Below are 27765 nucleotides of genomic sequence, written 5' to 3' on the forward strand. Positions count from 1 at the left end.
ATCTACTTCAGAAAGGAAAATGGCCATTAATTGTGCTGGTCTTAAGTTTCATTTGTTTTTTCTAAGGCACAAACTACAGAGTAAAGATGTAAAAGGTAAAAACATGAAGAAAATATGATGAATTTAGACACAGAATAACTAGTAAATATGGAAATAAACAAGAAATAAAATGATATGATAAAACCTTTCCAGTGGTGACAGTACAATACATTAACTAACCCTAACTAACTCTAACCCAAATGTCAGTACAATACATTAACTAACCCTAACTACCTCTAACTAACCCTAACTAACTCTAACCCATCAGTACAACACATTATATTTTCAGCGTGTTGTGTGTTGTGTAAAAGCCCAGTAAACAGACTGAACAACAAATGATTAAAACAAACACACAAATATAAATAAAGACTAAATGAGTTTAAATGCTCTGTTTCTATTATTATACCTTCAGGTGACTTTACGACCTTTCTGACTGTTAGTGTGAAAGTAGAGGATGTTTCAGAGACTCCACTTTCCAGAACATACTGTGTGTGTGTGTGTGTGTGTGTGTGTGTGTGTGTGTGTGTGTGCTAAAGGCGTCTTCTAAACGCTTGAAATGTCGACAGATTAATATTCATTATATATTTAGCTATTAATGAACCGCTCTGTGCTCAGCCAATCAGGTGATAGCACTGTGATGGACAGGCTGATTATCCAATGGTCGCAGTCTGCCCTTTTCTTCACAAACCTTCTCGCCTTCTCACATTGAGCGAATGGAGCTGCGCGTGTACAGGCTGAACTTCACCGGATCACGCACGTGAGTGTGTGTGTGTGTGTGTGTGTGTGTGTCCTGTACAATAAGTACAGTGTGTTTTAAACCTTCTTGTTAAATCAGACAACAGACAATCTTTTGTGCTCCAGACTTTCCAGTTAAAACAGTAAAGAACTACAGCAACAATTTACTGTATAATTAATGATCAGTTCTCTGTTTTTACAACAACAACATAAACCTTTAGCATTTCTACATGGACAGTAAAATACTGATGAAGTTATTAGCAGCTTTTGGATTGATTATATTTTAGTTTCCTGTAAAGTGTAATATAAATATACTGATGGACTGAAGACAAGAAGCACTGCAGTGATTTTTATTCTTTATTTGTCTTTTCTAAACACTGTGCTTTGGTAAATGACCACGTTTTAATAAAGAACATAAACAGTTTGTCCAGTACTTCAGTGTGTTTTTAACTATTATAACTTTAGGCTGTTTTTTACTCTGTCTGTCTGTCTGTCTGTCTAGTTGTCTGTCTGTCTGTCTGTCTGTCTAGCTGTCTGTCTATCAGCCTGAAGCACGACTTCTTGTTAATATCCATTAAGATGGACGTCTTACGTCCTGCTTGTGGAAAGAAGACTGTGAGCCCCAATGACCCCACTTTACCTCCTCTGACATCTCCTCCTCTCATGAAAGACTCCTCTCACTCACCTGTTGTCACTGCCAGACCTTCTCATGGACAGGTGCGCCGGGGCTTTGCAGCAGTGGCAAAGCGGGTGATTCAGGAAGAGAGGAAGAGGAAGGAGGAAAAACAGGATAGGTTGGAGCAGGAAGGTGAGATGTTTAAACACACACATACACATAAAAAGCCATCCCTGACTAAAACACACAGAAAATTGTGTGTTTTAGAGGAGTCGGCTGAAGAAGACCTGAGCTTTGAGGAGCTTCTAGAGAAAGCTAAAGCAGGAGATCCTAAAGCCCAAAGCAATGTGAGTGCTGTGTGTGTGTTTGTGTGTGTGTTTGTGTGTGTGTGTGTGTGTGTGTGTGTGTGTGTGTGTGTGTGTGTGTGTGTGTGAGACACCCAGCTCATCTTCCACAGAGCTAAATATAGATGCATACTGACAGAAGGATTGGTTATTTGGTCACACACACACACACACACACACACACACATACAGAACATTCTGGTTATGTAGTGTGTAATGTTTACATTGCCGTCTAGGTTTAGATTTCTTCTTATGTTTTTATGTTCAACTTTACATTTGGTTGTTTACATTCATGTTCACTTTATAGTGAACATTTGAGGTTCGTCACCATAAAGAGAACATCATGCAATTATACAGAGCACTGAGAGAATTTGTAGTGATTCATAACCTGAGACAAAAGTCATAAAACAGAAGCTGTGATGTGAGCAAATAATCAATAATGATACAAAAGAACTATAAAGTGTATTTTTACACTCAGAACTGAATGAGCATAGAGAAAATCAGAGTTGTGATCTGTGTGTGTGTGTGTGTGTGTGTGTGTGTGTGTGTAGTTGGGTAAATACTATCTGAAGTTAGGGGAAGATTGTGAGGCTGATGTAAATCACCAGATAGCTGTTGATTGGCTGGTGAGAGCAGCAAAACAGGGACGAGGAGATGCAGCAAAACTACTACAACATTGCTGGACCCTAAAAAAAGGTACACATACTTTTTAGGTACATTTTTTATCCTTGATTAACTACCTGGAAGCACATGTACATAGAGCACTACCTTTCAGTCATCTAGCTTGCCTTTGGTTTCACCCTGATCCCACAGGTATCACTCAGCAAAATGAAGCTGAAGTCCGTTCACTGTCAAGGGAGAGTAAGTTTGAGCAGGCGGTTCGGCGAGCAGCACTGACCATGTATTGGAAGTTGAACCCAGACAGGAAAGAGAAAATGGACAAAAGAGAAATATTGCAGAATGTCAGTCAGGTCAACAGTGAAACAGGTAAATTTCACAAGAATCATTTCTACTGTTTTTGCTAAATTGTCTTGAAGAATCTAAAACACCAGACTGGATGTAAAGTGGCCAAAATAAATAAAACCAGAAGAAGAACTCACATTGCTAAGGGTTGTGTGTCAGTCAGACGACAGTAATTAGAAAACCTTTCAGCTAAAATCATGACTTGTGACAGTGTGAATTTGTGTTTATTTTGTTTCTCCATCATGATATAAAATGATTATTAAGTGTTATATACATTAATGACATGTCTGTAAATGTTTAAATATATGCAATGTATAGAAGGTGACACCTGATCATCATGTGTGTTAGATGTCCTGGTCCACATGCATGGGGAGTAATATGGAGCTGCTTGACTTCAGCTTTTTTAATGAAGAGCATTATCTAGCTATGTTAGTTATTTTGAAAGCAATTAGTCTGCAATTGAGAAAAGTGTTGTTTCACTTTATAAAAGCTTTTCTTTATATAACATTTGAGTGAAAGTTTAATAAAGTATTTGGTCAGTTTTATCTTTGGTTGCCTTCTAACAGGTGCAGATTGTATTAGAACTTCAGACGTCCAGACACAGAGAAAAATTTTGGAGACAATGGTGTCTAAAGAGCGTAAGTGTGTTTGTATGCTGAGTGTGTTGTTTTGTTGATTAAAAAACTTTTAACAGAACTATTAAGCCACAAACCCTGTATACAGTATATCTGTGTAGGTAATTTGTGTGTGTGTTTGGTATGTGATATGTTGTGTAGCAAACAGTCAGTATGTAGATGTGGAGGGGTTTGTGGAGATGACGAAAAAATACACAGAGAACATCACACAGACACCAGAGAGTAAAGACACTGTGAGCGGAGCAGTGTGTGACTGGGATGATTTAACAACACTGGACAAGGCAGGAACAGACACACACACACACACACACACACGCACGCACATGCATCTAAAGTCTAGAATCATTGATGGCAGTTTGTGATGTATATAATTTGTATGTGTGTGTATATGTGTGTGTCTGAGATACGCAGCAGAAAGGGGTGTGTCCTGTATCTCAAAGGAAGAGTGTGTGGCCTGGCAGGCAGATGATGCTGGAAACAAAATGCAGCATGAAGAAAGCCATAGATATCCAATCCTATTTCCTGGTAAATAAAGTAAAGGTTTATTTATTTTTATTGAAAATCGTGTTACATCCTGCTAATGTAAAAAAAATGATCCTTCTAAAAGTCTTTTTATTTATTTTTTAAAAAGAAGCTATGATTTGAAATCCTGCCTCATTATACATTTACATTTACGTGTGTGTGTTCAGGGTCTACAATATCCTCTCCACTTGATCCTGGATGTAAAGGAGCACCTGGTGGACTGGGCTTCTCGTGCAGGTGTTCAGTGGCTGAGCACCATCATACCGACTCAACACGTTAATGCACTCCTCTTCTTCTTCATCATTTCTAACCTAACAGTTGATATTTTCTTCTTTTTCATCCCTCTGCTTACGTTTTACCTGGCGTTCATCTCCATGGCAATCTGCACACTGAGGGTGTTTCGTAGCAGTAAATGCTGGCAGAACTTTAGTGCTTTAGCAGCTCTGCTGAGGCGTTTTGAACCCGAGCTGGACATTCAGTCTCACTTTGGCTGGAATCAGCTGGAACAGCATCTTTACTTCCTGGTTTCTGTGTGTTTTGTGATCTTCAGTTTCCCACTGGCTGATAAACGCTGGATCCCATGCTCAGAGCTCTGCACAGTGGCCATGTTCTTCACAGCTCTTAGTTATGCCTCTCTAACCCCAGCAGCAGCATCGTACACACGCAGAGCCTTCATCATTGAGGTGGCCTCCTCTCTCTGTGCCCTAACAACACGTCTTCCTCAGGAATTCAGGACGCTGCGGCTTTTAGGCCAAACATTTGCAACAGTACCAGTTGGAGAGTTGGCGGTGCTTACGATTAGCCTGCCTTGCCTTCTTTATCTCTACCTTTTTTATCTGTTCTTTAGGTGAGAAACTTTTTTCTGCTACTGCACTAGATCGATATACAATTCTAAACATCAATCTATGTCTTATAATGGACTCTCCTATGATGACATAAAATTAATAGAAATAACACGCAAAATTAGTAATATCTGTGTGTTTCTCTTCAGCATGGCCCGGATGCATGGATTCCGAGGGACGTACTGCTTCCTGGTTCCCTACCTAGTGTGTTTTATGTGGTTGGAGTTTGCAGTTGTTCTCCTACAGAACTCCACACTGATTGGTCTGATTCGCACTTGTGTTGCATACTTCCTCATTCTGTTTGCTCTGCCTGTACTGGCAATGGGACTGGCGGCCATGTTAACGATCCAGATGGTAAAGTGGTTTGTGGAACTGGAGCTAACAAAGATGTTGGTGACATTGGCAGTGTGTGTGGTTCCCGTCACACTGCGTCTGTGGACTCGCTTCAGTCTGTCAATTCTGAGTGTGCTGCGCTCCATCACACACCGTGGCCCTGTCAAACTCATCCTCTTGTGTTTGTGCTGTGTGTTTTTGGTGTGTCTGGGTTATGTGTACAGTGCAGAGGGACTGAAGGTGTATAACTCCACACTGACATGGGAGCAGTACAACACAGTGTGTGGCCCCCCTGCATGGAAACAATATGGCATCACACACACTCAAATCCTCTGCAGTCACCTGGAAGGACACAGGGTCACATGGAGCGGATGGTTTCTGGGTGTCCGAGTAGCCGAGACAGAGAACGGAGCTCAGTCACTCATCAACTTGCTGCCTGTGTTCATGGGTGATTGGCTGCGTTGCCTCTATGGCGATGAATATCCGTCCTGTGAGAGGCAGAATGTTAGCAATTCACTGCAAGAACAAACAAGTGTAAATGCATCAGTTCTCTTCCAGAAGCGAGAGGAAGAGGAACTCTGCCGCATCAAACATGTTGCAAAACACCGCTGCCATGTTAAACGCTTTGATAAGTACCGCTTTGAGGTAACATTGCGTCATCCAGTCAGTGGAGCTGAGATTGTAGACATTGACAGTGACATCATCCTCCTCGCCAGCCATGAGTTTAAGCAGGTTTTGCTGAACCTAGATGAGGGCAGCATGGTGGAGTTCAGTACCAAGTTGGAGGGGAAATTGGGATCCAAACTACCGAGACTGGAGCTAAAAGCAATTCACTGTCTGAATTGCACATCGTCGCTGCTGCCTGAAGGAAGACAAGTTAAAATCGAACGCAACTGGAGGAAGAGTGTGCAGGCAGCCATCAAATTTGCCTTTGACTTTTTCTTCTCCCCCTTACTCTCAGCCAGGCTCAAGGTGTGAAGAAGAGCAGTGTAGTGTGTTCAGGTTCATATTAGGATATTAGTGAAGAAATTCATGGAATGTACCAGGACTGGCAGAGAAAAGGCAGAAGATGGAGTATTGTTTGTTGCACTTTTCAGTGCTGATGTCTGTTGTGAAATCATACAGCTCACATCAGCACCACACTAACACCACACTAACACCACACTAACACCACACTAAAACCACACTAAATGTGTGTGTTCAATTTTTCATCATTTAGAGTGACAATATGTTTACAACATGTTGTCCAAAAGGTTCTGTTTAAGGCCACATTTATATCCAGATCCTACTGACAGTTTTATTAATTCAATGCTGATATGATGATAATTATCAGTTCAACTCAATTCAACTGCGAAATCAAAGACTACAAGTTTGGATTAATTTCTTTTAAAGTTATTGCAGATGTACAGATTTTGCTGTGAAACCAAAAAGCATCAGGACAATGTTATGAATCTGGGTGCTGGTTTATTACTAGACTTGAAAATATATTGAAGCTTATTTACATTTTAGAAATGTAGTTTTATTAATGAATAAATTGAAAAAATAGACATATTTTTGTCTTAGGCTTTGCATGAGTTCAGTTTGTGTGCATAAATTAAACAAATATTAGGCTGCAACATCCTTAGCCACAGTACCCACTCCAGCCCACCAGAGATAAACCTCTCCTGAATCTAGGACTTCTGGGTAACCACTCAGCACTCCTAGGTCACCGCTATATAAGCACACTCACCATTAGCATGTTGTGAAGTATTGTTAGGTTGACGTCTGATTCTGGGTTAGGGTTAGGGTTAGGGTTAGTTCTAGTTCTAGTTCTAACCCTCACCCGGTTCTTCACTGTGTTTGAACTGTCTTCTTTAATATAACTGTATGGATTCATCACATTCTGCCTTCATGTCACATAGGCACAGATATTATGTGTTTTTTAAATCTGGGCTAGTGTGTGTGTGTGTGTGTGTGTGTGTGTATACATACATACATACTGCTGTAATCCATCCACCTGTGAATAATTTATTAAAACACAGCACCACTGATGTAGAACAGTGGTCACTGCATTATTCTTTTATATTTATTTACATTGAGTTTTAAATTTATATTTTTTTATAGACCACAAGAATATGGTTCTGTGTTCATTTCTATACAGGAATAGAGATCCTGAGAAACACAGGATAAACATGCATGTGTGTGGGACAGAGTAAGAGACAGAGACAGACAGAGAAAAAACAGATAAAACAAAGATGTGTTTTATGCAGTTAGTTATTAATAGCTGTGATGCAGGGCTAAGTGTTAATTACTGGTTAGTGTGGTGTTAATGTGAGTGTAGTATGAGTGTTAGGTCAGTGTTGGTGTTAGTGTCACTGTTACCTTTTATCTCTTTAACACACTCAGTTAATTTGGACAATTCATCTATTTCATCTCATCAAAATCAGATGAAATAGTTAAAGTGTCCAAATTAACTGAGTTAGTTAAAGATAAAAGACTGGATGAGCTGTAATTAATTTTCTGTTGTTCTGTTGTCTCTGATAAGACAGAAATATTACTTATAGGTCCAAAAACCAGTACACAGAAACTCTCACAATTTAACTTCCATTTAGAGGGATGTACTGTTACTAGTAGCTCGACAGTGAAAGTCCTGGTGTTTATTAGACAGTAACTTGTCTTTAAAATCATATCACCATATTACAAACTCAGCCTTCTTCACCTTCATGCTTTCATGACCTCTAGACTGGACTATTGTAATGCATTACTAGGTGGTTGTCCTGCATCTTTAATAAATAGGCTACAGTTAGTCCAAAATGCAGCTGCCAGAGTTCTCACTAGGACAAGAAAGTATGACCATATAACCCCAATTTTATCATCTCTACACTGGCTACCTGTTAAGTTTAGAATTGATTACAAACTGCTGCTACTTACGTACAAGGCTCTTAATGGTTTAGCTCCCATGTATCTAACTAGTCTTCTAACACGTTACAATCCTTCACGCTCTCTGAGATCACAAAACTCAGGACTTCTGGTAGTTCCCAGAATATCTAAGTCTACTAAAGGTGGTAGAGCGTTTTCTTATTTAGCTCCCAAACTCTGGAATAGTCTTCCTGATAGTGTTCGGGCTCAGACACACTTTCCCAGTTTAAATGTAGATTAAAAACTCATCTCTTTAGTCAGACGTACACATAATACATCCCATAATATTGTGCTCTATTACATCAGACCAAATGCACATTATCATCTAGTGCTTGTTAATATTATAAACAGCAGATACGTTAATTCCTCTCCACTGCTTCTCTCTTTCTACCCATCACGAGACATCCAGAAATTGTACCAGCTCCCATTGTCTTCTGTGCCATGAAGATTTTGGACCTCCACTGAGATGAAGGCGACTCTGTGAGAATCCTGAGGCATCTAGAGATCTACCAGCTCCAGTTAGACTCTGTTATAGTAAAGAGGAGATGTGACTCCATGTGGTGTTTGAGGACAACAATCTCCTCATCACTACAACATTTATCAGACTGTATATTTATAATCACACCCCCAGTGTCACCCAGATGAGGATGAGGTTCCCCTTTGAGTCTGGTGCCTCTCAAGGTTTCTTCCTTTACCATCTAAGGGAGTTTTTTCTCCCCACAGTCACCTGAGTCACCTCAGACTTGCTCATTGGGAATAAATACAAACATATTTAAATATATCTAATATTAATCTGGAATTTTTGAATGATATTAATCATTATATTATTATTGATATTAACCTTTTGTTTTATGCTTATGTTCTGCAAAGCTGCTTTCAGACAACATCAATTGTTAAAATAAATTAATTTGAATTGAACTGTTGGGAGTAGTGTTAGTGTAGTGTTGGTATGGTCTTGCAGTGCTTTGTAGGTGTAACATTAGTATGGTGTTGAGGTAGTGTAGTAAGGTTAGTGTAGTGTTAGTGTACTGTTGGCTGTGGTGCAGATTTGGTGTATTGTTAGTGTATGTGTAGTGTTGGGATTAGTGATGGTGTAGTGTTAGTTTAATGTTAGTGTAATGTTTGTATTAAATAGTGTTGTATTGGTGTAGTGATAGTGTTAAGAGTGTAGTGAGGATAGTGTAATGTTCGTGTTAGTATATTATTGGTGAAGTAGAAAGGTTAGTGTAGTTTGGTGGTCTGTTAAAGTGGGATATTAGTGGTGTTCATACTAGTGTAGTGTAAATGTTAGTGTGGTTGTAGTGGTTGTGTAGTGTTTATGATAGTGTTTACAGTAAACATGGTTATTTAAATGAGGTTTTGACCAATTGCCTGTTACAGGAAGTAGATTTGTGTGTGTGATATGTGATATGTATTAGCATGATGGGATTGATTTAGGAAGAACATGATAGGAAGACTTTTTAGACTACTTCTGTAACTATGACAACCAGGTAATATCTTTCCTGTGATGGCAAACACTGAGTCTGTCCTGCAGCCCATGAGTGTGCAAGCCCCGCCCACTGTAAATGCCACATCAGTTCATAAGGTTTGTCCTGCTTCATCTGTCCTCTTTCAGTTTCTTTGTGATTTGGCTGACAGCCAATCACCTAGCAGGAACACATTGTTCCTCATCTGTCCAGTCAATGCAGAGTATGTGAGGTGTCACAGTGTGTAGTTCTGCCAGCTTCATCTCATGGTTTTCACCTACACACACTCAGAGAACAGTGTGTGTGTATGTCACTGGTTCTCTGGGGTTATTCTGTCTTGGAAGATGTAAAGGTTGTTGGAGGCAGCGATGGCGATGATGTTCTCGGCTGGGTGCCACGCCATGTGCAGGATCTTTTTGCGGAAGTCTAGGCTGTCCACTCCCACGTCTCCACGGCGACGACGGCCCCCAGTGTACACACGCCGTGTCCGCAATACTGCACGGGGTTTACTGCTTTCACGCCACGCTTCAAGTGTCACACCTCGCCCAGAGTCCCGGTCAAACATACGGAAGAAACTATTATATGATCCGGTCATGATAACACTGACAGACAGACAGACAGACAGACAGACAGACAGAGAGATTTAATAAAATTGAATATCAGATTAAATTCTGTAATACATTTTGACCTGCTTGTTTACTCTGTGAAAGTTACCTGTCTGTGCTGTTCCACACACATTCAAACTTGTCAAAGATGCAGTCATTCTCATATAGGGAGCAGAGTTTACTGCGCAGGTACTCATGAACCTGAACACACACACAAATCATCTCACTGCAATGTATGTGATTATAATGACATAATATAACAGTCTAAATTATTGTCAAAGTTATTGTGTGTTTAGTGAGGACACAGTCTCACCTGGTATGTTTCTACTGGTCCTTTCTCCATGTTTAGGTCCCACACCTTCACCGTGAGGTAGTCTCGTGTTAGCAGATAACGTCCACTGTGGCTGAATTTCACATCAGAGACAGAGGAAATGATCTCAGAGAAGAATGAGCGGTTCCCTGGATCTTCAGGTTCTTCAAAGACTGGACAGAGAGATATATATTCAGTCCTAAAATCAAACCTTAAACTCAAATAAGGGTCAAATCTTTACTCCTGTAGATATTTTAACGTGCCACATTAAAAATAAAGCATGTCTGTGTCAAGAAACATTTTCCCTGATGGTTAATAATAATGTTTCCTGATGCTTAGAACACAGAGTCTGATTAAAAATATAAACTACCTGCTTTTCTGGTAGCTAATGTTTTATTCACCTTATGTACTATAAGACACTTCATGGATGGAATGAAAAATTCATTGTGTTGTGTGTGCATGTTTACACTCAGCTCTATTCTAATCAGCTTTCAAGTTTCCAGTTTGTGTTATTCAGCTGTGCTTTTATCTGTGTGTGTGTGTGTTTACTCTTGGCATGTGTATCACACAGGGCAGACGTCCTCATGTCACACAGGCGGATTGTTCCTTTACTGCTGCTGTAGATGAACAGGTGACAGTGCTGTGGGTGAAACTCAGCCGCTGTGATCACCTCTGTCAGGTCCTCCATGTTTACTGGTTTAATGTCGACGATGTCTGGTTAAAGAGTAAAGGATCAAACATCATTTAGAGTAGCATGCTAAGGCTTAGCTAATGTAGCTAACACAGCTGCAACTTAAAGCCATCGCACTAATGTAAAAACTCACAGTGCTGTTTTTTTACACACACACACACACACACACACACACACACAAGGATACTAAAGCTGCGATCTGTGATGTCCAGGTGCCACATGTTTATTCTGAGGTCATCAGCTGACAGGTACGTTTCTCCATCACTGTTCACTGATATAGAATTGATGTGGTAAGTATGGCCATTTGCAAAGACCCGCCTTGGACGCACCTCCACCATCAAATCAGTGGGCTTCAGTACTGGGACCTGGACCAATCAGAAGATTGCATTAATAAACTCAAAGTTAAATGTAATTGATTAATAAATATGCCTAAGTAGTGCAAAATAAATTAAATAAATTTAATAAAAATAATTTTTTTCAGAGCTAATCAAATTAAATGTTATTTGTCACACACACATACAGATTACAGACATGCAGTGAGATGCTTTTTTGCATCTGTCCGGTATTCAAACATGAGGAATGCAATTTGGGATACAAAATATAACCAAAAGGGGATATATAAAAAAAACTATATAAAATATGAAACTATGAAAATATAGTGAGCTATGAGCTCATCATTAACCCCAATAACAGCTCAGAGTGTGTTTGACTGTTAAAAGTGACTCAAAGAAGCTCAAAATTATTATGCAGCATTTTGTACTTTTGTTATAATCATGTTTACATACTTAACAAATCATGTAATATTATTTGATATATGATACAGCCATAAACACACCTGTAATGATGTGACAGTGGAAATGTCCTTCATTCGTCCTTCTTCATCTTTCAGGTTGTATCCTTCTGGCCGTCTGTCCCTTTGACTCACCTTCCACAGCTTTACTGTCTTATCTGTTATCCATCAAATATTGACATTCTGTGTTAGTTTTATGGATCGTTATTGCACATGTTAGATTTTTCACACATCAGATCCACTTCTCACTAATCTTTATAATAATATGACTAGACACCATACATGAAACTAGTAAAAAGCTGATTGGAGAGTTTAATTCTGTTCTGTTTGAATTGACTGTGTCTCTTGTTCACCATTGGTGGAAAGAAGGAAGTGGGCGGCATTCTGTTGAGGCAGCCAGCGAATCCTATTGATCTTCTCCTCAATCTCTAAGCTCTTCAGGTAATCAAAGTCTGGCTCATGACTCTGAAATGTGCTGTAGACATTATATTCCCCCGCCTCTCCCAGCTCTTCCTTATCTCCTTTACTCTGTCAACAAAAACAACAATAGCAACACACACACAAAGTTGGTCCATCGGTTGTCGTCCCAGATTGAATTTTTCAGAGCTGTAAATTCCTTGCTGACTTTCTACAATGTTGAATTCTACATCTTAATCAGTGATATTTTAATCCCAGTAAAGAGGACTGTCCCATGTCTCTTTCCTGAAGATAACATTCCCCAAACATAACTGAAGTTTTGATCCACTGTTTGCTCTGTTCTGTTTTAAAGAATGTGAAACTGAAAAAAAAAAGTAAAAAGCAACTCCTTTTACCAATAAAATGTTGCATGATGTTGCGTCATCCTTAATAAACCGAATAGCTGCATAAGTTTCGGGGCTTCAAAAATGGAATCTGCCGTTTCCGTAGATAATATTGTATCACAAATTGAGTACCATTTATGTCCTCCAGGTCCTCAAAACTTGGACATGGAAAGAGTCGTGAGAAACCTAATTGAAATGGGCCAGCTAAATATCACAAGACTTTATCACTAATAGATTCAAGAAGTTTATTGTCATGTGCACAGTGAAAACACAATGGTTTAGACCATACAATGAAATTCTTATTTTGCACGCCCTTAAAAATAGAATAAAAATAAATAATAGAAATGAAATGTAGGGAAAACTACACTCCTGTAGCGTCTCCCAGAGGTTGTGTTGTGGGTGTGTATTGTCCCTGATGATGTTATGGGAACTCATGATGACCCTGGTGTTGTAAATGTCCCAGAGTGATGGTAAGGCCACTCCACTCCATTAGTAACTAATATCACTAACCTAAGTAACTTCCTTTATGTGAGGAAGGATCTGCGAGAGCGCACACAACAGGGTGAGAGGTAGTGGTGGAGAGACTTTCCACGGAAAATCAAAAACAATTAAAAAAATCTCCGCTTTTGAGATGTTGGGACAATTAATGGGTTCTGAGGTTGCATACCATAATTTCTCTAATTCCACCTTTTACCCAAGCCATCATATTGTTCAGTAATTTTCTTCAACATTTGAGTTATTGATAAAGATTATGTGGTAAAGACAAACAAAAAAGACATGAGAGTTTTCTGACTTGCATTTTGATCATCTATATCTGTAAACATTTCAATGCACCTAAAATTTTCCCTAAAAAAAAGATGGAAATGAGTCTATTTTAGACCCAATAAAGATCAATTAGACACGTTTGAATCAATTCTCACATTTGTATTAAATATAGAAAACATAGTCAGACTGCTTGTAATAATTTCTCATCACAGATCTCATTTCATTAGCCATAATAAAATCTCCTTGCTTGTGATGCTCAATCTTATTGCAGGTTTTAATATTTTTTTCCAGATTGTAAAATGTTGTTGAGTTTGGGGAACATTTTTTCCATTAGATTTTCTTACTGACATAACCTGCCAGTTATTGGTTCTCCTTTCATTCAGTCTTTGGGACTCAGAAGGTCTCAATCTGTAATTCACGTTTGAGAACCAGTTTTATACAGGGAGTGCAGAATTATTAGGCAAATGAGTATTTTGACCACATCATCCTCTTTATGCATGTTGTCTTACTCCAAGCTGTATAGGCTCGAAAGCCTACAACCAATTAAGCATATTAGGTGATGTGCATCTCTGTAATGAGAAGGGGTGTGGTCTAATGACATCTACACCCTATATCAGGTGTGCATAATTATTAGGCAACTTCCTTTCCTTTGGCAAAATGGGTCAAAAGAAGGACTTGACAGGCTCCGAAAAGTCAAAAATAGTGAGATATCTTGCAGAGGGATGCAGCACTCTTAAAATTGCCAAGCTTCTGAAGCGTGATCATCGAACAATCAAGCGTTTCATTCAAAATAGTCAACAGGGTCGCAAGAAGCGTGTGGAAAAACCAAGGCGCAAAATAACTGCCCATGAACTGAGAAAAGTCAAGCGTGCAGCTGCCAAGATGCCACTTGCCACCAGTTTTGCCATATTTCAGAGCTGCAACATCACTGGAGTGCCCAAAAGCACAAGGTGTGCAATACTCAGAGACATGGCCAAGGTAAGAAAGGCTGAAAAACGACCACCACTGAACAAGACACACAAGCTGAAACGTCAAGACTGGGCCAAGAAATATCTGAAGACTGATTTTTCTAAGGTTTTATGGACTGATGAAATGAGAGTGAGTCTTGATGGGCCAGATGGATGGGCTCGTGGCTGGATCGGTAAAGGGCAGAGAGCTCCAGTCCGACTGAGACGCCAGCAAGGTGGAGGTGGAGTACTGGTTTGGGCTGGTATCATCAAAGATGAGCTTGTGGGGCCTTTTCGGGTTGAGGATGGGGTCAAGCTCAACTCCCAGTCCTACTGCCAGTTTCTGGAAGACACCTTCAAGCAGTGGTACAGGAAGAAGTCTGCATCCTTCAAGAAAAACATGATTTTCATGCAGGACAATGCTCCATCACACGCGTCCAAGTACTCCACAGCGTGGCTGGCAAGAAAGGGTCTAAAAGAAGAAAAACTAATGACATGGCCTCCTTGTTCACCTGATCTGAACCCCATAGAGAACCTGTGGTCCATCATCAAATGTGAGATTTACAAGGAGGGAAAACAGTACACCTCTCTGAAGAGTGTCTGGGAGGCTGTGGTTGCTGCTGCACGCAATGTTGACGGTGAACAGATCAAAACACTGACAGAATCCATGGATGGCAGGCTTTTGAGTGTCCTTGCAAAGAAAGGTGGCTATATTGGTCACTGATTTGTTTTTGTTTTGTTTTTGAATGTCAGAAATGTATATTTGTGAATGTTGAGATGTAATATTGGTTTCACTGGTGAAAATAAATAATTGAAATGGGTATATATTTGTTTTTTGTTAAGTTGCCTAATAATTATGCACAGTAATAGTCACCTGCACACACAGATATCCTCCTAAAATAGCTAAAACTACAAACAAACTAAAAACTACTTCCAAAAATATTCAGCTTTGCTATTAATGAGTTTTTTGGGTTCATTGAGAACATGGTTGTTGTTCAATAATAAAATTAATCCTCAAAAATACAACTTCCCTAATAATTCTGCACTCCCTGTATGTTTAAATTTTTCTAATGCTGTAACCATGTGTATTGTTACTGGTAGGTATATACATTTTTTTTTCAAGGTAAAAAAAGTTTTAATGCCTAATCTTCAACCACTGACCTCAATCTCTCTCTGGAAAATGACCACTCGCCCTCCTTTGTCTCCAGTGGCCAACAGATTCCCTGTGTGATTAAACTCCACAGTGGAAATGACATCAGCTGCCAGAAAAATAGAAACATAGAAATAGAATATTTTTAATTAAGGAGTACATTTTTACATACAAGTAACTTAAAATTAAAATATGTATAATAAAATACTAATATAATATACAATTATATGTATATAAGTGCAAATAAGAGTTTCAGTTTCCTTTTAGTCTAAAATATTAAATATTTACATTGTATTTAATATTCATAGGTGCTGCAGAATCATCACTCAGTATATGCTGATGTGTGTTTTGTGTTTAAGAATCGTGTGTAGGTGTTTTTACCTGTGCTGCAGACCTTACTGACACAGACTAATGAGGTGTGTGTGTGTGTGTGGTAGTTTTTGTGTGTGTGTTGTTGGTTTGTGTGTGAGTGATTTGGTTTGTGCATGTATAATGTATGTGTGTGCTTGTTTGTCTTTTAGGTTTCAGCATGTATATTGTGTGTGTTAGTTTCTGTACACACCCTCAGTGACGTAGTCTCGCAAGAAGCTGTGGTTGATCTTGGGACTCTCGTCCTCACCCATGAGCAGTGGCGGTTTGTGTGTCTGTGCCCGTTAAGTCAGCAGTGTCCTGGCCCTTCGAGGCTCCACCCATTCTGCTTCGGGCCTAATGGAATGGCCTGGTGCACAGCATCTTGGGATATTAAGGGCTTTTCTCAGGCAGAAATGGCTTAGCAAAGCCTTAAGCAGCAAAAATTGATATGCTTTACTCCTGGAGTGTGTAAGCGTTCAGAGTCTTGTCAACATATACACTACCAAAAAATCCAGCACTGTTTAGCAATAAGAATCCAAGGAACAAAGTAGTACACTCCAGAGAAGCGTCCTTGTGCGTGTTCTTGGTTAGCTGTAGTTGGTTTTTTCAGTGGGTGTGGTGATCCGTCATGAAGAGCAAGAGGAAAACTGGCAATCAGGATAAGCAGAGGGGAGAAGGATGAGCAGAGGAGAGAAGGATGAGCAGAGGAGAGAAGGATGACTGAAGAAGAGAAGGATGATAGAGGCCTAATCTTACCTTACAGCCCGTTTCTGTGAGTGCAAGAGAGTGAACGGAAATAGAAAAGAGAGAGAGATGGAAAAAGTAGGGGGAGGGAGAGTAGTAGGCCAAACACACAGGGAGAGAGAGAGAGAGAGAGAGAAGCTGTGGCTGCCTGTCTTTCTGCTGAGCATCTGCACAGCATCACCATGCCACTGCAGCCTCCTCCCTCAATAGCCAATGATAACTCAGCACTGCACCATAGCTCCACCCACTGCAGGTGATAGAATAAGTGAGCGAAGAAGGGGAGAAGAGGGAGGAAGGGAAAAAGAGATGAAGGGTGCAAAGGAATGAAGGAAAGGAGGGAGGAAGGAAGGGAGGGAGGGTGAGATGAACAAAAATAGATACTACACAGAGTTTATCATACAGAGAGAGCAGGCATAAGATCAGAGATGCAGTTACATCAGAGCACAGAAATGAGGGAGGAAGTGAGTAGCAGACTGAGGAAGTGAACAATAGTATGAGAAAAGACAGTGAAGAAAAGAATGAGTAGATGGAATTAGGTGAAGCAATAGACAGAGGAAAGACTGGAAAAGTTTACAAATGGACCTCACCACATTAATACTAAATTAATTACTTCTGTATCAACACCTTTATTTTAAAGGAAATAAGTTTCACTTTGATTTTTTTACCTTTTAATTTATAAAGGTTGCATCTGAATGGATGTGATTTGTGTATAATTTTCATAAGTAGCATTAAAATGATGCAGAACAAAACTGGAGGCATACAGTGGATATGAAAAGTATACATATCCCTGTTAAAAATCTAGCCATGGGGGTCACAGTCCAGTGACTTCTGTGCCGGTCCCAAGCCCGGATAAATAGAGAGGGTTGCGTCAGGAAGGGCATCCGGCATAAAACATTGCCAAATCTAACCATGCGAGTTGTCAGTAAGATTTTCATACCGGATCGGTCGAGGCCCGGGTTAACAACGACCGCCATCGGCGCCGTTGACCTACAGGGCGCCGGTGGAAATTGGGCTACTGTTGGTCGAAGGAGTAGAGGAGGGAGGAGAGTGCACAGACAGAGAGAGAAGAGGAAAGGTAAGAGTGTAGGACTGAGAATAGGGACTCTGAATGTTGGTACTATGACAGGGAAAGGTAGAGAGCTGGCTGATATGATGGAGAGAAGGAAGGTGGATATACTCTGTGTACAGGAGACCAAGTGGAAGGGTAGCAAGGCTCGTAGTATAGGAGCAGGATTCAAGCTGTTTTATTATGGTGTGGATAGTAAGAGAAATGGGGTAGGTGTGGTCCTGAAGGAGGAGTTTGTGAGGAATGTTCTGGAGGTGAAGAGAGTGTCAGACAGGGTGATGAGTCTGAAGTTAGAGATTGAAGGGGTGATGTTGAATGTTGTTAGTGGTTATGCCCCACAGGTAGGTTGTGAGTTAGAGGAGAAAGAGAGATTCTGGTGTGAATTCGATGAGGTGATTGAGAGTATTCCCACGGGTGAGAGAGTGGTGATAGGAGCGGATTTTAATGGACATGTTGGTGAGGGGAACACAGGTGATGAGGAGGTGATGGGCAAGTTTGGAGTTAAGGAAAGGAACCCTGAAGGACAGATGGTAGTAGACTTTGCTAAGAGGATGGACATGGCTGTGGTTAACACGTATTTTCAGAAGAGGGAGGAACATAGAGTGACTTACAAGAGTGGAGGTAGGAGAACACAGGTAGACTACATCCTTTGTAGAAGAGGCAGTCTGAAAGAGATTAGTGACTGTAAAGTGGTAGTGGGAGAGAGTCTAGCCAGACAGCATAGGATGGTGGTGTGTAGGATGACTCTGATGGTCTGTAAGAGGAAGAGGTCAAAGATAGAGAAGAAAACTAAGTGGTGGAAGCTGAAAAAGGAGGAATGTTGTGAGGAATTTAGACAGAAATTGAGGCAGGCTCTGGGTGGTCAGGTAGTGCTGCCGGATGACTGGGAAACTACAGCAGAAGTGATCAGGGAGACAGGGAGAAAGGTGCTGGGTGTGTCATCTGGAAGGAGGAAAGGAGATAAGGAGACTTGGTGGTGGAATGAGGAAGTTCAGGATAGTATACAGAGGAAGAGATTAGCCAAGAAGAAGTGGGATATGGACAGGACTGAAGAGAATAGACAGGAATACAAGGAGTTACAGCGCAGAGTGAAGAGGGAGGTGTCTAAGGCCAAGCAGAAGGCATATGAAGAGTTGTACACTAGGTTAGACACTAGAGAAGGAGAGAAGGACTTGTACAGGTTAGCTAGACAGAGGGATCGAGATGGGAAGGATGTGCAGCAAGTTAGAATTATTAAGGATAGAGATGGAAGGGTGCTCACAAGTGAGGAGAGTGTACAGAGGAGATGGAAGGAATACTTTGAGGAGCTGATGAATGAGGAAAATCAGAGGGAAAAAAGAGTAGAAGGGGTGAACTCTGTGGAACAGGAAGTAGATAAGATTAGAAAGGATGAAGTCAGGAAGGCTTTGAAGAGGATGAAAAGTGGAAAGGCAGTTGGTCCTGACGACATCCCGGTAGAGGTCTGGAAGTGTCTAGGAGAGGCAGCAGTGGAATTTTTAACTAGTTTGTTCAACAGGGTATTAGAAAGTGAGAGGATGCCTGAGGAATGGAGAAGGAGTGTGTTAGTGCCGATCTTTAAGAATAAGGGTGACGTGCAGAGTTGCAACAACTATAGGGGGATAAAGTTGATGAGCCATACAATGAAGTTGTGGGAAAGAGTAGTGGAAGCTAGGTTAAGGAAGGTGGTGGAAATTTGTGAGCAGCAGTATGGCTTCATGCCGAGAAAGAGCACAACAGATGCAATTTTTGCTCTGAGAATGTTGATGGAGAAGTATAGGGATGGTCAGAGGGAGTTGCACTGTGTGTTTGTAGACTTAGAGAAAGCGTATGACAGGGTGCCAAGAGAAGAGCTGTGGTACTGTATGAGGAAGTCAGGAGTAGCAGAGAAGTATGTCAGAGTGGTGCAGGACATGTATGAGAGGAGCAGGACAGTGGTGAGGTGTGCTGTAGGTCAGACAGAGGAGTTTACAGTGGAGGTGGGACTGCATCAGGGATCGGCTCTGAGCCCCTTCCTGTTTGCTATAGTGATGGACCAGTTGTCAGAGGAGGTCAGACAGGAGTCTCCTTGGACGATGATGTTTGCAGATGACATTGTGATCTGTAGTGAGAGCAGGGAGCAGGTGGAGGAAAACCTGGAGAGGTGGAGGTTTGCGCTGGAGAGAAGAGGAATGAAAGTCAGTCGTAGTAAGACTGAGTACATGTGTGTGAATGAAAGGGAGGGAAGTGGAATAGTAAGGTTACAGGGTGAAGAGGTGAAGAAGGTACAGGAGTTTAAGTACTTGGGGTCAACAGTCCAGAGTAATGGAGAGAGTGGGAAAGAAGTAAAGAAGCGAGTGCAGGCAGGTTGGAGTGGGTGGAGAAAGGTGTCAGGAGTTCTGTGTGATAGGAAAATATCAGCAAGAATCAAGGGGAAGGTGTACAGGACAGTGGTGAGACCGGCCGTGCTGTATGGTTTAGAGACAGTGACACTGAAGAAGAGACAGGAGTCAGAGCTTGAGGTAGCCGAACTGAAGATGTTGAGGTTCTCTTTGGGTGTGACAAGATTGGACAGGATTAGGAACGAGTACATCAGAGGGACAGCCCATGTTGGACGTTTGGGGGACAAAGTTAGGGAGGCGAGATTAAGATGGTTTGGACATGTTCAGAGGAGGGAGAGTGAGTACATTGGTAGGAGAATGTTGGACATGGAGCTGCCAGGCAGGAGGCAAAGAGGAAGGCCAAAGAGGAGGTATATGGATGTAATTAATGAGGATTTGAAGCTAGTGGGGGCAAGTGTTGAGGATGCAGAAGATAGGGTTAGGTGGAGAGAGATGATTCGCTGTGGCGACCCCTGAAGGGAAAAGCCGAAAGAAGAAGAAGAAGACATATCCCTGTTAAAATACCAGGTTTCTGTGATATACAAAAATGTGTCTGAGATAAATCACTTCAGAGATTTTTCTTCCACCTTTACTGTGACGTATAACCTGCACAACTAAACTGAAATCTTTGAGGGAAGTGGAAGTAAAACTGTAGTGTACACAACATCTTATAACTGGGGATGTGGCTGTGTTACAGAATTAATCACATTCAAACTCATGTTAAAAAGGAGTCAGTACACACCTGACATCATTCAACCCCAAATAAAGACACATTTTACAGAAAGAGCCATGGTCTGCAGAGAGCATCCAAGGCATCAGAGGGATGTCATTGTTAAAACAGTGACGTTACCAAGAAAACTGACACACCTCAAAAATGATGAAAAGACAGAGCTCAAGGAATTTCTGGCAAGTACTGGCTATGTAGTGATAAAAATGCCCCGTAATCTTCATATGCCTGTGGCAAAATGTATGTTCTGGTGAAACCAAGGTTGAACGGTAGAAACCAAGGAAGAAACTGCAAGTTACAAATGACTTGTTCGTAGCTTCGGACCAAGACTGTATGTCACTATTAGTTCTACTTGACCTTAGTGCTGTATTCGACACTATAGATCACAACATTCTCCTAGATCGCTTACAAAATCACACAGGTATTCATGGACAAGCTTTAAGTTGGTTTAGATCCTACCTGTCTGATCGATACCATTTTGTAGAATTAGATGGTGAATCCTCCAGTTTATTACCAGTTAATTATGGCGTCCCCCAAGGATCAGTTCTAGGACCTCTGCTTTTCTCGATATACATGCTTCCATTAGGGAACATTATTAGAAGGCATGGGATTAGTTTCCACTGTTATGCTGATGACACACAGTTATATATCTCATCAAAACCAGATGAAATAATTAAATTGTCCAAATTAACCAAGTGCATTAGAGAGATATAAGATTGGATGAGCTGTAATTTTCTGTTATTAAACTCTGATAAGACAGAAATACTACTATACAGTCCCAAAACCAGTACACAGAAACTCACACAATTTAACTTCCATTTAGAGGGATGTACTGTTACTAGTAGCTCGACAGTGAAAGACCTGGTGTTTATTAGACAGTAACTTGTCATTAAAATCATATCACCATATTACAAACACAGCCTTCTTCACCTTAGAAATATTGTCAAGCTGAGAAAGATATTGCGTCATTGATAATCTAACCCTAACCGTAGTTTTTGGTTGTTTATTTGTTTTCGAAAATAGCTTAACTGTAAGATAATAAAGTATAATGATATAAAATATAAAATCTACCTGTATGACTGTTTTGTCTTTCATTATACATCGTAGGTATGCTCTTATTTTTTGAAAGAGGACATTTTTCCAAGATCTCCAGAAACATCCCAACTTTATGTCGTGGTAACGAAACCCTTGAAATTTAGTGAATGCTGAGAGCAGAATGGGAGAGATACACTGATCTTAGCAGGTCAACTCCCTATGCCCAACTGGGCATATTACTCAGGGCCGGCCCTGCGCATAGGCAGAATAGGCAAATGCTAAGGGTGCCGCCCACCACTAGGGGTGCCCATGCACCCAAATTATAATTTTTTATATATATTATTATTAATATATATGTATATATGTTTTATTAATATATATGTATATATATTTTATTAATATATATGTATATATATTTTATTACCTGAGAAGTATTTTATTTATATATTTATTATATATATTTTATTGCTGTAAGAAAGGCAAGGAAAGCAAGGTCTCCATAATATAGTTTTTTTTTTTATATAGTTTGTGTGTGTTTCCAAAATATTTTCAAAATAAAGAAAAACAGGACAAAGTTGTGCAGTTTGTTTCTGTGTAAGTTTATGAACAAAATGATCGGAATACAATTGTCTCTGATTCCAGGGGCACCAGGTGAAATCTTGCCTAGGGCAGCAAATTGGCCAGGGCCGGCCCTGATATTACTGCTCACCTACCCATCCTCACCACCATTGTTTGATGACTAGGCAGGGCAGGAGTGACATTGAAGTTGGGGTTTTGGAAAGTTTATGTTTCGAGCCCAAATTTTTGAGGCCTAAATATAATATAATTTCAGTTTACATTTAGGAAGTAAGGTTAAGTTTAGTGCTTCTATTTTGAGATCAGGATTATAGTTTGTATTGATTGATTACTGAACGTTTAACCTTTACCTACAGTTGACATTACATTTTAGAGTAGGGTTAGGGATAGGGTAATAGGATAAAAACCACGATCGGTCATTTTGACGATTACTCTTTTTGGTTAGGGTTAGGTTTTTGCAAAGGTACAATGTCTCCCCATCACGGATCGAAGTCCTGCATGGTTGTATAGGGAGACAAGGGAGAGGCACGAGCCGGAGCTTGTTAAGCACTGCCAGCGCTCTCAGGTTCCCAAGGTATAAGTTATGGATATTGGTGATTGAATGTTTCATTAAGTTTTGTTTATTAGTATAGACAAATCTAAAGTGTTATGAATATTATTATTATTATTAACATGATATCATTTGATGTTTTATAGTTTTTCTTTCTTTCTTTCTTTCTTTCTTTCTTTCTTTCTTTCTTTCTTTCTTTCGTTATTATTGTTTTTAATATTTAATAATGTTAATAATATTAACTGGTGTTTTATGAATTTCAGGACACATCATCAGTAGTGCACCTCAGATTTATCGGATGTTTCGCCCTTTAGTCACTATACACCCTCCTCTGAGGCGGCCAGCCACAGGTCAATCAGTCCTTGGCTTGTGTCTCATGTCCAATCAGATGTTTATTATTTCTAAAACTAAGTATCTACTCTGTATCAATTGATTTATTGAACTGTTTATCTATTTATCTATTTTACCTATTTGTTTATTTATTTATTATTTTTTAATGTCTACCTACCATTTGCTCATATAAGATCAATATTAATAATAATAATAATAATAATAATAATAATAATACTTTTTATTTAAGGGTGCCTTTAAAACTCTCAAGGTCACCTTAGAAAATACATTTAAAATACAGCATAATATAAAACATTCAAATAGACAACAGAATAATAAAATAAGTTAAATGAAAAAAGTTCAAATATAAAATGCATGTGAGTTTTGAGTCTGGATTTACCACACCCTCACCACAGGGTTAGATTTGGTTTGAATTCGAACTAAGGCTCTAAATCTGAACCCTAAATCCAACCAGATCTTGGCCTTAAATTTCCCTAGCACTAACAATCTGGCTCTAATACCCCAAAATAAACAATTTTTTAAACTCATCATTCCAAAAAACTAAAATTAATCCGAAGAAAACCTAAAGTCAAAATTATATTACTTAAACCTAATTAGGATAAATTCAATTTGGACTAATACGCTAATCCGGACTCTGTATCCTAAACACAACCGATCTTGGCCCTAAATTGCAATTTAGGAATATTTCATGCAATACAATCCCTAACAAATTAAAAATTGACCCAAACCCACTTGAAATTGAAATTAAGGACTCAATATTAGGACCCTAAATCAAAATAAAATCACCCAAAACCTAATTAGAATCATTCCAATTAGGAATAATACTCTAATCCGGACTCTAAATTTTATATTTTGCCTGAAATTGCATAATTAATACTGCAGATGGCGCCATTTGACAGCAGCACAATATACAGCAGCACACGCTTCCCTTATACACACCTCATGTATAAGGGAAGCGTGGCAGGGGCACAACCAAGTACCTCTTCGTTAACACCGCTAGGTATCCGAGATGCTCAGTTCGTTCCCCTTTCCTAGCTAAACCAGAGGTCCAGAGAGCAGTGCAAAAAGCATCACCTCCAGATGGCCCGGGCTGGGTAGCAATCCAGCGGATGACTTCCTTACAAATTCCAAAATGAACTCCTTCAGGAAGCCATCAAGCTTCTACTGGGTTGGGTCCCCATCGGTTAAGTGTAAGTCAGCAGATTCCTTCCCTACATTATTCCAAGGCTTTCACAGATGGAATAGTTTTAGGAAACAATCAGGCTTCTACTGACGTAGCCGCCCCCCCCAGCTTGAATCTCCATGGATCAAGCTGAAACCAGATGTCTATATGAACTGTTTTCACTAGGACGGTAGAAATATAAAATTTCTTCTGCCTTTTTATTTTGATGTCTTCTGAAATAAGAGATCATAATGTACACGGCAAAGAAAACAGCATGCCGATAGCTTGAACGGTTGCTGAGATAATAGCCTTTAATTCTGTTCTTTTTTACAAGAACCAATATCCTCTCTGTGCATGAGAAATTAGGCGCAGCCCATGTTGTGCTGCTGTCAAATGTCACCATTTGCAGTATTAATTATGCAATTTCATGCTTTTTAAATTGGGTTTCTAATATAAGGCATAAATAATATATATATATATATATATATATATATATATAAATTCAGAGTCCGGATTAGTGTATTATTCCAAATTGGAATGATTCTAATTAGGTTTTGGGTGATTTTATTTTGATTTAGGGTCCTAATCCCGAGTCATAATTTCAATTTCAAGTGGGTTTGGGTCAATTTTTAGGGATTGTATTGCATGATAAATGTTTTAGAGTTTTGATTAGGGGTATTTGGAGCCAAATTTAGGGCCAAGATAGGTTGGGTTTAGGATAAGGAGTCCGGATTAGCGTATTAGTCCAAATTGAATTGATCCTAATTAGGTTTATTTAATTTTTATCAATTAAAATTTAATCAATTAAAAAAAAAATAATCTGACTAATTAACCAATTAATACATCAATCAATTAATAAACTACATAAATCTAACAGTTAAATTAATTAAATTTATTAATCAACCAAGTTAATCAATTCAATTAACTGATTAGGTAATTAAGTTCTAGGTATTAGGTCTGTTTTTGATTTTAGGGTTCCTCCCTATTTGTATGTTTATTTAGATCTAATTATGTCTTATTTATTTTCATTACAGGTCTCCAAGATCCCCCTGTGGATGGAATGAACTGGGATGTCTCATTGGATTACAGGTAAGTATTGGCAGAGGACCCAATTGTAGGTAAGTGATGAATAGAAACTTGGAGTTATTTTCAAGGGGAAGTGGGGAGGGGGGTAGGGTAGGAAGGAGGAAGCAAAGAAGAGAGGAGGGAGAAAAGACAAGAAAAGGTGAAGGTTAGGTTTAGGGAAAGGGGCAGCTAATAATTGGGGTAGGGTTTAGGGGTTAGGGTTAGGGTTAGGTTTTTGGAAATGTACAATGACTTAGGGTTAGGTTAGGGGGAAAAGACCGTGGTTCCGGGAGTGACCCAGAAACAACGTTGTGCACGGGCCTGCCACTCGGGCCTCGTTTTCGGCCACCACCGTCACGGCGAATGAAAAAACATCGCCTATTTAGAGTTATGAGCTTAAAGCGCACTTCTAGAGTTCGAGGTTGGTCTAAATTAGGGTTCAGACCTCAGACGACACCTAAGGTTATGTTTAGGGCTAAAAGTTAGGTTTACGGTTCGAAAAATTAGGGTTACGAACGCACTTAAAATCTCTGGTTATGTTTAGGGCTGGAATTAGGTTTAGGGTTCTAGAAATTAGGGTTAGGGCTAACGGTTAAGTTATAGGGTTAGGTTTAGGGCTCCAAACACAAGGGCTAGAAACACGGTTATGTTTAGGGCTGAGAATTAGGTGTAGGGTTCTAAAAATTAGGGTTAAGTTTAGGGTTAAGTTTTAGGGTTAGGTTTAGGGCTCCAACCACCAGAGCTAGAAACATGGTTATGTTTAGGGCTTAAAATTGGAAACCTGCGGTTATGTTAGGGTTAGGTTAGGGGAAAAGACCGTGGTTCCGGGAGTGAACCAGAACCAACGTTGTGCACGGGCCTGCCACTCGGGCCTCGTTTTCGGCCACCACCGTCACGGCGAATGAACACACATCGCCTATTTAGAGTTACGAGCTTAAAGCGCTCTTCTAGAGTTGGAGGTCGGTCTAAATTAGGGTTCCGACCTCAGACGACGCCTAAGGTTATGTTTAGGGCTAAAAGTTAGGTTTACGGTTCGAAAAATTAGGGCTACGAACGCGCTTTAAATCTCCGGTTATGTTTAGGGCTGGGAATTAGGTTTAGGGCTAACGGTTAAGTTTTAGGGTTAGGCTTAGGGCTCCAAACCCTAGGGCTAGAAACACGGTTATGTTTAGGGCTGAGAGTTAGGTGTAGGGTTCTAAAAAGGGTTAGGGTTAGGTTTAAGATAAGAGATGTTTAATGAAGGGAACAGGTCCCTTTTAGATGCACTGGCCTAAAGAAACCTGGATGGAGACAGTGGACAAAAAAAGGGGGGGGGGAGAGAAAGGGGTGTGTGTGTGTGTGAAAATTGTGAAAAGAACAAAAACCCTTTATATTAAAATAAATTACTAATGACTAATAATAATCATCCAAAGAAAAAGTAACAGATTGAAGGTTAATGTAGGAGTTCTGAAGAAAGTCGCCAATGATTGAATTGAGGACTGATGTAGCAATTCTGTAGAGAAGGAAGCCGGCCATGGCTAAGTTAAGGGCCAATGTAAAAGGTTCCGAAGAAAGAAAAACAGGTTATATTTAGGTTAAGGGACCGGTTACGGTTAGGTATGAAAAAAGAGGGGGGGGGGAGGGGGGGGAAAGGGAAGGGGGTAGAAAGAGGAGGGGAAGGGGAAAGGGAAAGGTTTTCTAAGGGAAAGGGGACCAATTATGGTTAGGTTGAGGATTGATGTAGAAGTTCTAAAGAAGGAAGAACAGGTTATGGTTAGGTTAAGGACTGATCTAGAGGTTCTATAGAAAAAGAACTGGTTATGGTTAGGTTAAGGACTGATGTAGAACTTCTGAAGAAGAAAACAGGTTATGTTTAGGTTGAGGAATGATGTAACCGGTTATGGTTAGGTATGAAGTGAGGGGAAGGGGAAGGAAAGGGACCGGTTATGGTTAGGTTGAGGATTGATGTAGAAGTTCTAAAGAAGGAAAAACAGGTTAAGGTTAGGTTAAGGACTGATCTAGAGGTTCTATAGAAAAATAACTGGTTATGGTTAGGTTAAGGACTGATGTAGAACTTCTGAAGAAGAAAACAGGTTATGTTTAGGTTGAGGAATGATGTAACCGGTTATGGTTAGGTATGAAGTAAGGGGAAGGGGAAGGAAAGGGACCGGTTATGGTTAGGTTGAGGATTGATGTAGAAGTTCTAAAGAAGGAAAAACAGGTTATGGTTAGGTTAAGGACTGATCTAGAGGTTCTATAGAAAAATAACTGGTTATGGTTAGGTTAAGGACTGATGTAGAACTTCTGGAGAAGAAAACAGGTTATGTTTAGGTTGAAAAATGATGTAACCG

At 39.9% G+C, this 27765-nt stretch overlaps 2 protein-coding genes across 2 annotated transcripts; one reads left to right on the forward strand and one right to left on the reverse strand.

Annotated features, from left to right (window-relative positions):
• The first annotated feature begins 614 nt into the window (after nucleotides 1-614).
• wfs1a (Wolfram syndrome 1a (wolframin)) lies at nucleotides 615-7080 on the forward strand. The gene is made up of 10 exons (XM_060864750.1): nucleotides 615-796; nucleotides 1305-1582; nucleotides 1658-1737; nucleotides 2286-2430; nucleotides 2548-2721; nucleotides 3264-3335; nucleotides 3474-3613; nucleotides 3747-3857; nucleotides 4022-4701; nucleotides 4846-7080. The coding sequence occupies exons 1-10, from the start codon at nucleotides 753-755 to the stop codon at nucleotides 6005-6007; spliced, it is 2886 nt and encodes a 961-aa protein (XP_060720733.1). The 5' UTR covers nucleotides 615-752; the 3' UTR covers nucleotides 6008-7080.
• A 2000-nt stretch (nucleotides 7081-9080) lies between these two features.
• ppp2r2ca (protein phosphatase 2, regulatory subunit B, gamma a) lies at nucleotides 9081-16562 on the reverse strand. Its single transcript, XM_060864749.1, has 9 exons — nucleotides 16014-16562; nucleotides 15463-15560; nucleotides 12143-12317; nucleotides 11835-11947; nucleotides 11187-11364; nucleotides 10858-11022; nucleotides 10312-10481; nucleotides 10108-10199; nucleotides 9081-9995 (listed from the first exon to the last, which is right to left on the reverse strand). Exons 1-9 carry the CDS (start codon nucleotides 16072-16074, stop codon nucleotides 9704-9706), a joined length of 1344 nt encoding a protein of 447 aa, XP_060720732.1. The 5' UTR covers nucleotides 16075-16562; the 3' UTR covers nucleotides 9081-9703.
• Nucleotides 16563-27765: the final 11203 nt, after the last annotated feature.

This window comes from Tachysurus vachellii, chromosome 2 (genome assembly GCF_030014155.1).
Source record: "Tachysurus vachellii isolate PV-2020 chromosome 2, HZAU_Pvac_v1, whole genome shotgun sequence".
In the NCBI taxonomy this organism is placed as follows: domain Eukaryota; kingdom Metazoa; phylum Chordata; class Actinopteri; order Siluriformes; family Bagridae; genus Tachysurus; species Tachysurus vachellii.